The sequence below is a fragment of the Thunnus thynnus genome, chromosome 14, assembly GCF_963924715.1.
Source record: "Thunnus thynnus chromosome 14, fThuThy2.1, whole genome shotgun sequence".
In the NCBI taxonomy this organism is placed as follows: Eukaryota; Metazoa; Chordata; class Actinopteri; order Scombriformes; family Scombridae; genus Thunnus; species Thunnus thynnus.
The window spans coordinates 13,265,016-13,279,089 of NC_089530.1; the positions used below are offsets into that span (position 1 = coordinate 13,265,016).

General features: G+C 38.9%; 1 protein-coding gene across 2 annotated transcripts in view; it reads left to right on the forward strand.

Annotated features, from left to right (window-relative positions):
* Positions 1-3,596: 3,596 nt before the first annotated feature.
* col21a1 (collagen, type XXI, alpha 1) overlaps positions 3,597-14,074 on the forward strand; it is a 29,913-nt gene continuing 19,435 nt past the window's right edge. Inside the window, exons 1-6 of one of the 2 annotated variants that reach the window (XM_067609920.1) lie at positions 3,597-3,824; positions 9,387-9,514; positions 9,700-10,260; positions 10,435-10,600; positions 10,680-10,908; positions 13,592-13,765. In XM_067609920.1, the coding sequence (XP_067466021.1) occupies positions 9,418-9,514; positions 9,700-10,260; positions 10,435-10,600; positions 10,680-10,908; positions 13,592-13,765 (1,227 nt within the window). In that variant the 5' untranslated portion in view covers positions 3,597-3,824; positions 9,387-9,417. The remainder of the gene's footprint in view (positions 3,825-9,386; positions 9,515-9,699; positions 10,261-10,434; positions 10,601-10,679; positions 10,909-13,591; positions 13,766-14,074) is intronic. The other variant, XM_067609919.1, reaches the window with a different exon arrangement.

The following is a 14,074-nucleotide window of genomic DNA, read 5'->3' on the forward strand; positions in this document are numbered from 1 at the left end:
ATATATGGTCTCAATTTTCTATGGACCAAAACTAATGCAATCCAAATGGCAAAAATGCTATAATCACATTGAAATTTTGCTCATAGTGGCTTTAAAATCTGTCCAGATTTTAGGAGTACTGTAGTGCTGTAAAGATGTTGTTCCCAATGATTAGAAATCCAACCTCTACTTATTCTTGGTTGCAAAAAAGTGTTTTCCAAATCTTAATTATATTTCCTTTGACTTCAGTGATTACAACATGAGTTTGGCTGTTAACGGAAAAGTTAATGACCTACAGTACTCTCCATGCTGACACGAGGTTGTTGTAGCAATGAGAACAAACAATGTCACAAATAGCAACATTTCCAATATGGTGACTCTTCGGATATTGTTGTGGCACTGTTGCTTCACAGCAACAAAGAGCTGGCCTGAGCTTTCCTGTGTGGACTTTCCAGCCCAAAAATGTGCTGGTCAAGTGGAATTGAGACTCCAAATTGTTTTAGGTATGAGGTGCCATGTTTATCTATCTGTATTAGCCCTGCAATAGACTGACGCTGTCTGGGGGATTTCCCTGCTTTGTGATCAATGTACCCTGGGGAAAGCTCCACCCATCCTGCAGCACACAAAAGGACTTAATGAGGTGAAAATATAATGAATGAGTGTTTTCCACAACTAAAATCTAATGGAGAAACACGTTTAAGGGGGAAACACAGGAGGAGCTCAGCATGTAGCTCTTCTTAGTGTCTTTCCTGGCTCATGTTTGTTTCCTCTGAGAAGCCCATCGACTGTAGATCGTCATCCTCCACCTCCTCTGCGACTGCAGCATCATGTGTGCCATTCCCTGCTCTGTTTTGTTCCATCAAAGGATGCTATGGCCACCTCTGTCATGGAAACTATTACTAATCCATGATTATCCTCCGAAATGTTCTTTCTGGGCTTAACCACTTGCCTGAGACAAGCTCACTATTTATTTCTGTGGCAAACCATACATGTGATCACGATAAATACGCTTTAATGCATGTGAGTTGATTAAAAGACCCAGTACAGTTTAGCTTCAAAGTGATGGCACAGAATCAGAGGTTATTAGAGAGAGAGAGGTTTTATGTTGTCCTAACACAGTTATTTAAAAAGTTTCAGAGAACTGCCAGACACTAAATTGTAGTTGATAGTTAATAAGCCAAATGTGTTATTGTGTTATGTAAAAGTGAAAGTGAGCAGAGTGCTGTTAGGTCCAACTCTAGATTTCATTAAGTCTACTGACAGAAGTTTTTACCACATTCACACATTGTAACATAATTGGCAGAATGAGAAGCTGCTGTGTGGGCAGATAAACCTCATTCTGGTTCATTTGCGTCCTCATTATTTGTATGCACAATTTTTAGCATTTGTGCAAACCAATTGCATGTTTGTTTTAAAAATTCAGCTTATTAAATGGCTTCAAAATGATTTCACTCTTTTGCAAAAGTGACATGAGACTGGAATTCATATTTGCTCTGCTTTTTTTCCACAAATGTTAAAAATTCTGGCACAAAACAGGTCCCCTGATGATCATGAGGGGAAAAGAGTTAAAGGGCAATGCAAGAATCTTTTAAAAGGTCTTTATTCCTTTTGTTTGAGGCTGCGGGGCAATACCATGGGAGCAGTTATCAACTTGCAGTTATGAATAGCCAAGTAGAGAGGAGGCCTTTAACTGACATTTGAGCATCTTTGATCTGCCTTTTTCTCATAAGATTGCCTGAGGGCCAATTTGTTATCTATATGGAAGTCAAAAGTTTGTAGTTATCAGGTGCGTGGGTTTCTGGCAACACCCAGAGCTCTTTAACATCCTGTCTCTGAACATAACTATTTGAGTGTTATGCCAGAGGAGTGCACAGTTTATATGTCACACACACAAAAGCATGTGGTATGCATAAACTAATATAATGTCCTGACAAAAGGGGTAACACGTTGCTTTGTATTAAGGGGTCACAAGCATGAAAGGTCTGGGAGCACGGCTGTGGGCCACCACTGTATAACAGGGTCCAGCAGCAACTGAAGGATAGAAAATATTTTAGAAGCCACAACTGCACATGTGATGTTGTGTGCACATTTAATAGATCTCATGCCCTTGTTTAGATGTGAATAGTTCCCTCACTTTCATTATTTTAAGCACACAATTACATAATTTCTGTAAACAAATTATTTCACCTATTCCCACAATTTGATGTAATAAACCGTGCCCAATGTTTTGTTTCAAACTGACTTTACCCACTTGGCACGCAGTTTTATTTACTTGATTGTATTGTGGCAATTTATTTTAATTACATCAAATTTGCTGCAGTTGTTTTCGGTGCAATTTGATATATAGCAATAAAACCAGTGTGCCCTCTTATCCTACCTCAAACAAATTTATTATGTAACCCTAATCATCTCATTGCTAAATATAATCAATGTCACATTTCCAAATATGGCCACCACCCATGGTCATATTTGTCAATAATCCCCAGAAGACAACAGAATTCACTGAAATACTGTTGCTTCTTGAAGGACACACAAAATAAGGACACAGATTTTCTGCCCCAGGGTTTTGATCGCTGTGCACCTCCTGTTGGTTACAAACCAGACACCAGTCTAGAGACTGAGGATTACTCAGCATTGGAAAGTCTAGTCTCATCAGCAGGTTGGCCACTCCCAGGCTCCAAACACCAGCTCAGTATTTGCATGTGCGATCCAGCAGAGTGTGCTGAGGCTCAGGGTCAACCAGGCCGTGATCAGAAAAACCACTGCTGCTCCATCTCAGCATAGGATGACGTCTGATGACATCAGCACCTGTTCAATGACACCATGACTTGTCAAAATTAGTACCCCCCACGGCTTCTTTTGCAATGTTTTAGATGACTTTACAACAACATTACAATATTAATCTCATACACTCTACTATACTATATGATAATGTAGCAACACAACTCACAGCCTGCAACAAAATTACAACTATATAACCTTGTTTTCATTTTAAAGTGAATAAATAAGTTTCACAGTCTGCAGAACACTGTTGTGCTTTCTAGACACTCGAGGAGAGCCTGCAAACAGTGAGGCTGTTGTCAGTTGATGCAGAGCAGCCTACCACCAAGTATAAACATGATAAAACTTGTTAGAGTGGATCAAACTGAGATCTGCCTGCTCTGCAGATAACAGATTCAGCTCTGCATTTCTAACGACTTCCAGCTGTTCGTGCAGAGAAAGGACTGCAGTAGCTTTTTCGCACCTTGTTCATTGCTGACTTGTAGACCATAATCTGCTGTCCATTTGGTGATAAAGTGGAATGGGTTTTTAAATGTGGCATGGTGGAGAAATTCAAAGAGCACTTCAGGTCCTGTTGAAGGTACAGTGTACATTATGTGTGTCTCAGTATACTAAAACTTGTCGCTGATCCAGTTCTTGTCCTGGATCCAGAAAACTCCATGTTCTCTGGTTATGCCCATAGCAACCCACACACGATCCAAACCCTCAACACTTGGAAGGAGGTTGTGCTCATTACTATTATTTTCCTTTTGGACTGTCAGAGATGGGCTGTCTGTTTCACTATTTCATGCTCTCCTTATCTGCTTCTCTTTCCACCCATGGTAATTGAAGGTGGCTGTAGGCCAGTAAAAGTCCGGAGTGAGGGGGGTGGAGAGGAAGAAGAAGGACAGAAACAGAGGAGACAGAGGGAGCTGCTGGAAAGGGCAGGCTTTCATTCACCAGAGAAACATGTGCACCTCTCCCCAAATTCAGTTTCTGTAAACCCAGGGCTGTGAACAGTATTGATCACTGGCTCTCAATGAGAGGATTAACGGAAATTCACACAAGGGCTTGGACGCTTACCGGTAACTTTTTGCTTACTTTGTGTCACTTTTGTGAGAAAGCTTACTGTATTTCTGATATTAACACATGCTGTTTTGCAGTTACACATGTTTGGTGTTTTTATGCATGAAGATACATATATCATGTCTTTTATCATCAGACAGCAAATATTAGAGTATTAAATTCTATGGAAGCTGTTTTTGCTCATTCAAGTGCAAAAGCTGTTAGACTGATTTTAGTGTATATAATTTATTTTTCAGTGTGCAGTGTGTTACGATGCAGTAACACTGTTGAGATTTGTAATAATCCAGCACTACTTCAACATTGACTTTAGTGTCCTTTACTCTGTGCTGCAGCAGTTGCATATTGAAGACATTAAGTGCAGTTATCAGTCCCTTGTTTGTGCTACTGTCATGCAAAGAATGAATGGAATCATCTCAAGATTTTTTCCTGGCCATTTCACTTCTCGTAAATGGATTTTTCTTTCGCATTTTTTGAATCTGTGCAGGCATATGTCTAGTGCACCACAGTGTATGTATTGTACTCATACAATTTTGACAGATGTAAGCATTATATGTGCAGTATATGAAGAACAATAATCTTTGTGAAAAGAGCAGGAAATATTAAAGAATCTAAAAGTGGACATGTTGGCTGAAAAGTGACAAGACCCCTTCAGCTGGCGGTTTACAAGACATTATTTAACTCTTTGGATTAGTTGAACAGTTTTCTCCGGGGGAACAACTGATAGGGCTTGGCTTTCCCTTGTTGCTTGAAGAATTTGGCAGTAATAAATTCCCCTGATCTTGGCAACTGCTGTTCACGCTGAACAGCAGTTGTTGTTTCTGGAATGGAACAACTTCCTTTTGCCAAATTTACAGCAGATAACTATAACTTCACCAGTGCAAGTGGAGTTGAAGCCTGCAGTTGCATTTCATAAACTGCAGACACTAAACATAAGAAACATGTTTTTCTTTCTGAGTCCAATAATTCAAACAATGTATTACAGTTTCTGCAAAAAAAAATGTCAAATTTTAATCTGTGGTCTGATACTGTGGACAAAATCTGAATAATGACTCAGTCGCCCACCTTCAACAGCTGAAATATTATCTGGTGAAATGTGAGAAATCATTTATTCAGCAACTTCCTGAACATCATGTTCAGCTGGAACCAAACTGCCACTAACCGAAGACTCACATAAATCTGATCAAGTTTGCAAAGTATTGCAGCAAACAGGCTTTACAATACTCAATGCAGAATTCATGTCATGTTGTAGTTGTGTTCAGAGCAAGAATGTCTTCCTTAAAATTTTGAAGTAGGTTTTGTTTGATACTTTGCATGCGAATGTTACAGTTCTGCTCCAGGTTTCAGTCATCGTGACCGAAACCTGGAGCTACAAAGTATTTACCCTAATGACATCAGACATCAGTGGAGTCTGGTACTAACATGCAAGACAAGCGCACCTGTTAGTTTTACTACATTATGCATGCAGTCCGACTCTAGGCATTATAGCACAGCACGTGTAATGTTGCGTTTTTATTCCTGGATGAAAGTTGCTTCCCTTCATCATGACTACATGTGTTTGGTCACTGTCCACAGCCGGAATTTCACTGTCTGATGGTGTAAATGAATTCCATGTGGCTCAAGCAGAGGTGTAGAAATACTCAGTTTGGAGAAAGTCAGTCGAGGGGAAAGTCATCCTTGCTGGACCTTGCCAATGAGGGGGTTTTCCAGCAACCTCCTCCAGCTCTCTAGTGGGGAAAATTCTGAAGAAAATGGAATGGCTTGCACAACTGCGACGGCTTAGCGCCTCGTTCAACTGTGTTACTTCAACGCAGAGTTAACATGGTGGAAAAATGCTGTCATGTCAAAGTCGTGACCCCTCTTTGGCTGCACAGGAATAAAGGCACTTGGGGAAGGCCAAGGGTTACATCCTGGCGACTGTTTTGTTGACCTTTATGTGTCCGAAACAGCTAAGAATAAGGTGTATGGTCAGTTCCTTCCTATCAAATTCCTTCCACAAGTCCTGCTTCTTACAGTATATGAGGAATATCTGGTCCTCATTTGCAACTGCTTCCTTTTAGGATGTCAGCAGTTTCTTTCTTTCACGTGTTGGAAACCACTGTAAAAGATAATTTAATAGAGCGGCCACAGAAACAACATACAATCAAATGCCGTCTGCTCACATGGAGCTCACTAGCCGATTATCGCCAAATGTAAATATGACTCTATTCATTGTTTTACTCGGTACTTAAAATCTCATTTCATCTCTAATTTCATGAGCATGGACATCATTAAACCGCAATATTCTGCTACATCTTGCTTGCAGCACATGCGATGATATTGGAGTTTAAATATTACTGAAATTCATTTGATAAACCGCATGCATTTATGTAACATATCATTGTTTTGTATTTGACATTAACTGATGTTAAAGGACAAACCCAGCATTTTGTCATGTGTTACACTTGCCTTGACATTGCTTCATTGGGATTTGTTTGCCATTTCTGAGTTGGTGGCAATTTTAACATCTTGATATCCAAGAGTATCTGAGTCCTCACCAGAAAAACAACAGCATTTATTGCTTAAAATGACCCATGACTATGTTTTGACAAGTGATCTATTCGTCATGCACAATTGATTGTCTTCTTCATAACAGAATTTAAGAGGCTACAGCCACACTAGCAGCTCCATGAAACTGTACTTAGGCACAACAGAGCTAAATGCTAACATCAGTATGCTAACATGGTCAAAATGACAATGCTAACATGCTGATGTTCAGGAGGTAAAATTCATCATGCTCATCATCACAGTTTCATGTGTTAGCATGCTAACATTTGAAAATTGGCATAAAGAATTTGGTCATAAACCAAAGTATTGGTGAAAGTAAAATTGTGACCTGCTGTTATTATAGTTTTTGAGATAATTCAGTTTGGACCAATTGATTGATTGACTGACATTGCCATATAGCCACACTGCTAACATGGCTAAAAACTGCAATACTGGTAATTTTCTCAAACCTATGTAGCAATGCATGACTTTCTTAAAACACAATGAAAAGAGGGATATAAAAAGTATCTGACTTTGACACTCGAGACCATGGTTCGCATCCTGCCTCTTCCTAACATTTAATATTGGTTTTTTTTAACCAGAACCTCATGCTTTACCTAGCCTTATACGAAGTTGTTTCAGATTCTAAATTTAAAAAACAAAGTACAGCTAATGTGTCTTCATTGCATCGATTGGGTACGAGATTAGGAAAATGTAGGCTGTTGTGGAATGCATTGACAGAAGACCTATTGTGTTGTTTCTGTGTATGAACTTGTAGGATATCTATATCAGATAGCTAATATACATCAAGGGCTTCAAAGTACCATTATTCAAATCTGACAACCACCTAAAGTAAAGATTAGATTAGCACACTAACTCTTATATTTGGAAATCTGTTTGTTTTGAGTCGAGTCCCAGGAGAGTGGCTTTGTATGGGAAAGTCATTTTGGACCTATAGGTAGATCTGAAGTCACTTCCCCATACATATGTGAAAAAATTATTTTAGATGACACTTACAGTCTAGAGTCAGGAATAGGAGTATAGCGCTTTCTGTATTAGCAGCCTAAAACTCAACCCATCATAAAGCATTTCAAAACTTGGCACTCAGCCATACGGTAGTGATACTGTTTGTGGTGGTGTAGAGTGAGGAGCCTTAAGGCTGGGCACAGTGAAATGACTACGGATTGAGTCAATTAGTAAGGTAAAAGACAGATGGTTGTAGGGCAAAACATCAGCACAGTGGAGGCTGTCTTAGCAGAGCTGGCACAGTGAATGAATTAGAAAAATATAAAAGAAGAGCTGGAGGGAATATGGATACAAACCAAACTGTTAAGCTAACATCTTCCCAAAATATCAGTTTCCCATACCGTATGTTCAGGCATGCCTACACTTTGGTGTAAAATAATCCTACTCCAATGACACACCTGGTGCCACTACTACTATAACTGCTGTAGCATCATTTGAAAGTAACTGGTTAAAAATCTGTTGATGGGAAGGAAGATATTACAATAGGTTTTATCCATGAGTGGGAAATGAAGCTTTTCTGGGCAGGCATATTGTAGCTGAGCCAAGGGTGGGCAGAGATTGGCAAAAGGCAACAGATTTGAGGAAACAGCTGATAATCCCACAGGAAATAGTGAGCACTAGTTTAAGGGCAGTTGTGGCCAGGGGTCCAGTGAATTGTTTACTTAGTAAAGCTAACAGTGCCATGTGAGGATGTGGTAGATGAGGCTTGAAAGGAAAATGCTTTGGTGTACTAAGGCCGTAGAAGCTGAGCAGCAGCATTGGAAAGATGAAGGATGGATACACTTAGTGGTACAAGTAAGTGAATTAGGGATTTGTTGGCAGTAATGTCTGAGCAGTGGGAGGTAGTTGGTGGCTGTTACTGGGAAATGCACTTGATAACCCCAGTGACGTACCAAAACTCACAATCGATCAATATATAATGGTATGGTATAATAAAGTTTATACAAATAATTTATGCTATATACTGTATGTCTGTGCTATTATTTTTTTTAAAATGGTAGGAATTTAAGGAAGAAATTCACATTTTCTGTCAAAAAAGTCAAACTATACTATATCTTTCTCCATTATTTTAGTCCTGTAAGCCTTTTTCAGGATTTTCTTAAATCTTTAAACAAACATCAGTCACTATGGTCACAAACAATGAACAGACTGTCCTGTTTGTCTTGTGCTTGACTTGGCAAGTGCCATGATTTGCAAAGATGCACCAAGTAAGCTTGTATGTGCACACTCCTCTGCATTAATTCAATCTTAAAGATACTCTCTGCCTTCTAAAAAAATCACACTTGAGGGTGAATGTCCACCAGCAACACTGTATGTCTATAACACTTCTATCCATTCCCACTGTAAAACAACAAATCTCTGCACTATATAATTTATATAAATCGTATCAACTACCTCAGTCAGGACATGCACTGTGGAGTCTTGAAACCTAACCAACAAAATCTAGTAACTTTAACATGAATGCTAAAAATGTCACAAAGTTAAATGGTTACATACATATATACATACATGCTTACAGTGTGCATGTATGCACAGACTTTCTGCTGCCATGCCTTGAGTCACTAACAAAGCTGGCATCTACATCTCACACTTGGTTCATTATTGATGCATCATCTAAAGAGACAACATGAACAGGGTCTACGAATTACTTGAATCATTGGTCTTTTGAACTAATGCACAGTTTGAAGAGCCTAGTTGAGAGCATGGTCACAAACAGTAGACACAAAAAATACATATCACTCAAGGTAACATACACCCTTTCTAAATGTGTGAAACTGTCAGTAGTAGGGTAGATTTGTGTTGCAGGTTTTGATCTTAAAACAGTTTTTGATCTTAAAACCTATGGAAGGAATGAGACAGAGGCAGAAAAATGGCAACCAGCCATCTCAATAATGGAAAAAAGTCTCAGGTATTCACTTCTGTCAAGGCAAGAATAACACAGGTCACAAATGCTCCCATTGTCCTTTTCTTTTTCATTGCAATACAAAGCATGTTTCTCCTTTTCCCTATAGGTGCACAATTGGAACTTGGTACTGCTGCATAATGGGTTACAAAGCGACATCCCTGCATTGTCTCTTAAGATGTCTGTGCTTCATGCTTCTCCATTTGTTTAATGCAGCACAAGATGAAGACCTAAGAAGTAAGAATGCTTCTGTCTTCATTTTCTCACACTTTGTTATGCTTGTTGTCCATACATTAAACTGTCAAATGCATTCAACTGGCAAAGGTGAATTCATGCACTGTAAATGTCTTCCACCAAACTAGATATCATTTATATAACCAATTATTTGACACCACTAATGTTTTATTTTCTGTCTGCTTCAGGTTGTAGGACTGCACCATCTGATTTGGTCTTTATTCTAGATGGCTCTTGGAGTGTTGAGGATGTCAATTTTGAAATAGTGAAGCGATGGCTTGTCAATATAACTGAAAGCTTCAATATCGGACAGAAGTTTACCCAGGTTGGAGTTGTCCAATACAGCGATGACCCTGTTTTAGAAATACCTCTGGGGAAGTACAACTCTAATAAAGAACTCATCAAAGCGATGGAATCCATTGAATACATGGGGGGAAACACAAGGACAGGGACCGCCATTAAGTTTGCTCTAGACAAACTGTTTGGCCTCTCTGAGCGTGGCCCAAAGGGCATATCCAGAATAGCTGTTGTCCTCACAGATGGGAAGTCTCAAGATGAGGTTTTGAAAGCAGCAGAGGCAGCAAGGAAAAAAGGAGTAATTCTGTTTGCAATTGGTGTTGGGTCACAGACAGAGGAGGCCGAGTTGAAGGAAATTGCAAACAAGCCATTTTCGACTTATGTCTTCTCTGTTGAAGACTACAAAGCTATTTCCAAGATCATACAGGTCATACGACAGAAACTGTGTGAAGGTAAGCAGCTACTGATCAAATGTTGCTTGATTTTTCAAGCCGTATTGAGTTTTGTTGACAAGATTAGGAGTTAGAAGGAAAAAGCTGCAGGTGTAAAGTTATGGTTGATAATGAGCTCAAATATTATGAGATCAAATATCACTTTTTCTGTTTTGCTATGTTTGTCGTTTGCAGAGATTGTCTGCTCAGCAAGAATTCCTGTAGATTCCCGTGATGAGAAGGGCTTCGATATTCTTGTACATTTAAATTTGGCAAAAAAAGCGAAGAAGACACAGGGGGCATTTTATGGCACTAAGGCCTATGAGGTGACACCTCGTGTCGACTTGAGTGAAGCTACAAGGTAATCATCTTGCTTTTATTCTTTCCTCTTCATCATCACTGTATACAGAGTTGACTGACTTTCATATTTGGACATACAGGAACCTTTTTCCTGATGGCCTGCCTCCATCGTATGTGTTTGTGGCCACGCTGAGGTATAAGGGATCACTGGTAATGGAGGACTGGGACTTGTGGAGAATACAGACACCTGAAGGGAGACCTCAGATGGCGGTGACTCTAAATGGAATGGACCGCACCGTCAAGTTCACCACAACCAGTGAAGCACCAAGTGGAACTCAAACTGTCGCATTTTCACAACAGACAGCAAGGGTATGTTAACACTCTGTATTATCAGTTTGAGAGGGTCTTACTTTACGGTCTATGATAACATTTGTGTAATGATTTCTTTACATTTTGAACAGGGACAAGTCGTTACAAACTGGGGTTGTGGAAGTTGAGTTAGTCACTTTGTGGGAAATGTAGGATCCAGGATTCTAGACTAGATACTAGGATACTAGAGACTACAAGTCAGGATATCTCAGCCTCTGCTGCTTCAATTTTCTGTTTTTAATCTATCTCTTATGAATTGGCCATCTTTATGAAAGTGCAATACTAAATTGCCGGAGTACACATTTAATGGTCTGTACATACACTATGTATACAACAAAATTCTCAATGTTATTGCTCATTGCCTGTTCAAGGGAAAACCTGCAGACTCTAAATACATGTTGGAGGATAAGCTGGCCACATCAGGGTACAATAGTTCCCTGTTTCTTATCATTATTATTTTGTATAAGTGACAACTCTGGCAAAACTGTTTTAAAGCAATGCACCTTCAAGGTTTAAGAATTTTTCTTTAAGCCACACATACAATACTTGTTATATAACCACTCACCCATAATCCTCTTATTCTCACATGGCATGTGTAAACCTGCAGTAACCTTTACACGTACAAGTCAGAGCGAATAGCAGATTATGTCCCTGCCCCCGAAAAAGTAGCACCACCATAAAACTGAACCGTTTCAGACAGACTAAAAAGAGATTTGCAGTGAAGTTTATTTAATAGTTGCAGCAGGTATATAAAAAGTTGTTTGTAGGAAACAAAAGACTTTGACTTTTGCGGCCTTTTTTGAGGCACTTAAACCCAGAATTGTGTTTCTCCTCATTTACTGAAGGCGCTGAAAATGGTGTATTTGGGCTCATACAATATGTATTTTAAGGCGTTCCTGTTTAGAAGCATAAACAATGGGAGGAGAGAATGGGAATTCATAAATAGCCACTGTGCAGAGGAAATTGCGTCTGAATTTTAATGTCTTGGAAAAAAAGGTGGAAAATCAGCAGAAAACACTTTCGTTTGCATGCCATTCCTTTCCAGACATGTACAGTACACTTCATCAAATGAATTTCGGCTGGGCTCATTTACATCGGTAGTCTTAGTAAATAATTCAAAAATTGCAGCAACGCAAAAGTATGCGTCATTTGTAAGACCATGATGACTGTAACTCTCAACATTAGGTCAAATGAAATCTCAAAGTGACATTTTGCTAATCTCAACAAATCTCGTATCAAAACTTTCATCTCTCCTCACTCTTTTTTTATTGGCAAAGAGCAATAGAAAACCTAAATGTTGCCAAATGAAAATGACTGTTCTCTGGTCGCTGTATCCAGCCAAGGATTATTCATGATTGAAAAGACACATCACTCTGTGACACCAATGTGCAACCATGACTAGATAGTGTGTTTTTGTAGTTCAATAGGGACCAACAGAGTTTGACTCTTGTCTAGAGAAATTAATCCCTGATCACCATACATCAATTTAAGAATTTTCCAGTTAAAATTTGATTAATCTGATCTACTCAATAGTTCTGAATCAGGAACCTGTAAGTAAAGTAGTTAAAATTGCAATAAACAACATTCAGCCACTAGATGTCACACTATTTTAGTGTACTTTTAGCTGTAATTTGAGAAAGTTTGTGACGCAGTCGCCATCTTGGAAACAGACGTGGAGGACATGGAGGGACTCACATGCACTAACATGCATGGCAGCTGGTGCAGCTACCGAAACAAAGAACAGAGAAGCTCAGATAATAACACACACAGAGAGAGTGTGACTTCATTCACTGCTCAGGTTGCCATTACTCCACTATATCTTTACATAGCAAATAGTTATTTGCAAAATTGACATCCAGTGAGGCTCAGTGTCATTTATTGCACCTTTAAGTACAGTGGTCTACAGCTCTTCAATATGTGGTATACACATGATTAACAGTCCCAAATATTTTAGCCTTTAGTTACTTGCAAATGTTGAAAGGTAAATCTAATAAGATTCAATAAAAGATTCAAAAGGATTCAGATTTGATATTGGATTTGATTTTGCCAAAATACTGTCGAACCCCATCTCTACCAGAAATGTATATAGATGTAGCAAGAACAGGTGAAAAATGAATCAAAGTGGGCTTACATAGTATTACAAAATCAGGATTCCCTTTCACAGACATCATTTAAAGTTATTTCCTATTGGCTTGTGTGGCAGTTTTTCTGTCACTGTTTCCTGACAGTCCCAAGCCAGATGACTGTATATTATCCATTGTATATATATATATATATATATATATATATATATATATATATATATATATATATATATATATATATATGCATCAGTCATGTGATCAGATTGCAAACTGTGACAGTGAGTGTGATCAGTGTAGCTTTTTCTGAGTCAGGGGTGGTTTTGCCTTAAAAAGTCCATAATATTTTGTGATAAATGCTTCATAAAATGTAACTCTGATTAGTGTGTATTGCCCAGGTTCAAACTTACAGTATAACACTGCCCCAGTCAGATACATAGTGGTCCATCCTGCTTCCTGCTGTGGAACAAGATATAGCACTATACACGTTACTTACTCCAAGAGGACAGACTATTGTTCTCTCTGTCTTTTATCTTTTATCAGTACACTGCCAGTACCATCACATTAATGACTATTTCCTGTTTTTTTTTTTATGACAAAAGAAACTCTTTGATGAGACATGGCACCAGCTGCGCCTGCTGGTCACTGAGGAAGATGTTACACTTTATGTTGATGACCTGGAAATTGAAACTCTGTCCTTGGATCCCCCTGTCGGCATTTTCATCAATGGAAAAACCCAAGTTGGAAAATATGTCAGTAAAGAAACAACAGCGCCAGTAAGTTCAACATCAACGACCCTATTGTCAGAAAGTACACGTCGTTTGGTTACTTCATTTATTCAGGCATGTGGGAGAAAAATACAAAAGTAAGTCAACCTAACTATAGAAAGAGGGAACAATTTGTTTAATGAGCAGTTGAGCTCATTACTGATATACAGTATGTCTTTAACAGCATCACACAGCAAAACATAGTTTATTGCTGCCTCCTTAGAGACATGCTTAACTCTGTGGATAATAAATCTCTGGCAAAAATGAGCATTTTCATCCACAAGGTCTTATTAGTCTTTGTTTTATTTGTCTCAGTTG